This window comes from Myotis davidii, unplaced genomic scaffold (genome assembly GCF_000327345.1).
Source record: "Myotis davidii unplaced genomic scaffold, ASM32734v1 scaffold575, whole genome shotgun sequence".
NCBI classification, from domain to species: domain Eukaryota; kingdom Metazoa; phylum Chordata; class Mammalia; order Chiroptera; family Vespertilionidae; genus Myotis; species Myotis davidii.
The window spans coordinates 385,977-388,009 of record NW_006290306.1 but is presented as its reverse complement, the minus strand read 5'-3'; the positions used below and the strand labels follow the sequence as shown (position 1 = coordinate 388,009).

Below are 2,033 nucleotides of genomic sequence, written 5' to 3'. Positions count from 1 at the left end.
TCTGTGCCCTCATCACCCCCAGCCCTGCTCAGGCCTCAGGCACCCTGCTCTTGTCACTTCTTCCCAATGTGCCCACTAGGCTTTTACCCCCACGTTGGCATCTGTCCCCTTACCAGTAGGGAGCACATGCTGAGGAGGCAGCTGGGGCTAGTCAGGGGAAGGAGTACCATATCCAGGACGAAAATCCAGAGGGGCATTCTTCCCATGAACTCACTCACCCCATTGTCCCCCGGCTCCTCCGAATACTCCCCCCTCTGGCTCCAGGCTCCAGGGAGGCCGGACAGGAGCGGCTCTGCATCTGTTCCCTTCTGAAGACCCTAACCTGCTGCTGGAGGGTGGAGAGCAGGAGAGCTGGCTTTCAGGCTGAGAGTAAGAGGTATGAAGTTGAAAAGAAAAATAGTAAAACGTTTAGGAAGGACATGTGCCACGCACTGTATTAAAAACAGTCAAAATCCAAAAGAGTCTATAAGCTTGAAGGCCTTTTGCAAAGCTGGCCCTGCTGAGAAAGATGTTCAGTTTGTATGAGTCAGGTCAGAAACGGCAGTCTCTCCCCATGGACCCCGAGGTGCGAGGGGTGATGGGGGAGAAACGCAGGACTAAGGGATGGGCGCCCACAGTGAGAGGGACTTCGCCAAGTCTCTTTCCTTTTAGTATTACTTTCTAAGAGAAGCAGGATGGAAGGGCTCACTCCAAGGCAGGCTGGGCGGGAAGGGAGCTAGAGGCAGAAGAAAGCGACCGAGGTGTTTCCCTTGGAGTCTGCTCGGAGGAAGCCCGCACTTGCTCTGCACTCAAGGTCAAAAAGCGCCAGAGAAATAGGAAAAGATTTCAACTCTGACTCCTAAGTCCATTCTCAAGGACAACACGGGGAAACAATAGTTCTCCAAGAGGAAAGAAAATAATGACAGCTTCCTCCAGACCACTGTGGCAGGAGGCTTTTGTAATGTTAAAAACATACAAAAAACAAATGAGGTCCTTATAGTTTGGTTGTATCCCTCAAAAAACATTTGGGGGGGGGGGATGAGGGCCTCTTGCAAAGAATCTCAGGGTTCCCATTCTATCGGATAGGAAGTTTTGTCAAATTAGAATGAGGGGCGGTGGGGAGGGGGGCGATGGATACACGTCCCTCCGGTTAGAGGAGCTGCGCCCACCGCCCAGGCACGCAGCCTCCAGCTTCCAAGTAGGGGCCCAGGTGCTACACCCGGCAGCTGCCCGGCCAGGACTGCACCTGGCGACCCGGCTTCAGTTACAGTGACTCAACTGCTGAGGTCTCTTTCTCGCCCCCCAAATGCCTGCCCCTCTTGCATTTTCCCACCCAACGTAGCAGTAGTAAGAGCCTTTTCGTTGTTTATGTGAGAAAACAGCGGCATCCCGGTTTTTTTTACCTCTAAGAAACCCACTTTGCCAAGTACCAACAAGTCCTTTCTTCCCACCTCACACTTCCAGTAGCAGGAGTCCTTCCACGCGCACTGCCTTCTCCTTGCACCCCTCTTTCGCGGGAGGTCCCCTCTTTCACGTGAGGTCCCCTGTGTCACGGGCACCCGCCACCTCCACCCCCCAACAGCGCCTTCCACCGGGACCCTTCCAGAACCCTCAGGCCCTACTCCTACGGATCTGACCAACCCCCTCTATCCCAGTAACCGCCCCCCCGCCCCATAGAAGTCAGGTACTTACCACCCGGAGAAATCACTATAACGGGGGTGCCTTTCCTCCCCACAGATAACTAGCCAGGCTCCTCCCTGCGCTCCAACTCCAGTCCCCTCGCGGGCTTAACTTTCAGGTCCCCCTCCCAACAGTTCCCCGAAGCTGGCCAAGGACCCCGCTCTACCTCCGCTAACATGGTCTCTGAGGTCCTGCCCTGCAGAGCAGCCACCCGCCCGGCCCCACGCTGCCCTCCTGGCTTCTCCCAACTAGTGCTCCTCCCCCGCGTTACCTGCACCCTGCTCGGGGCCCTCGGAGTCGCGGCCCTTCTCGCAAGTGCCGGCGCCCTGGACCAGCCCCTGCAGGGGCAGCTCGGAGCCGGGGTGGGGATAGCA

The 2,033-nt window shown here is 56.6% G+C and overlaps 1 protein-coding gene across 1 annotated transcript in view; it reads right to left on the bottom strand.

The window, feature by feature from the left end:
- Positions 1–2,027, bottom strand: part of IGFBP2 (insulin like growth factor binding protein 2) — a gene marked incomplete at its 5' end in the record, with an annotated part of 22,379 nt that extends 20,352 nt beyond the window's left edge. Inside the window, one exon of the mRNA XM_006763309.1 lies at positions 1,931–2,027. Coding sequence (XP_006763372.1) covers positions 1,931–2,027 — 97 coding nt within the window. The remainder of the gene's footprint in view (positions 1–1,930) is intronic.
- Between the last annotated feature and the right edge of the window lie 6 nt (positions 2,028–2,033).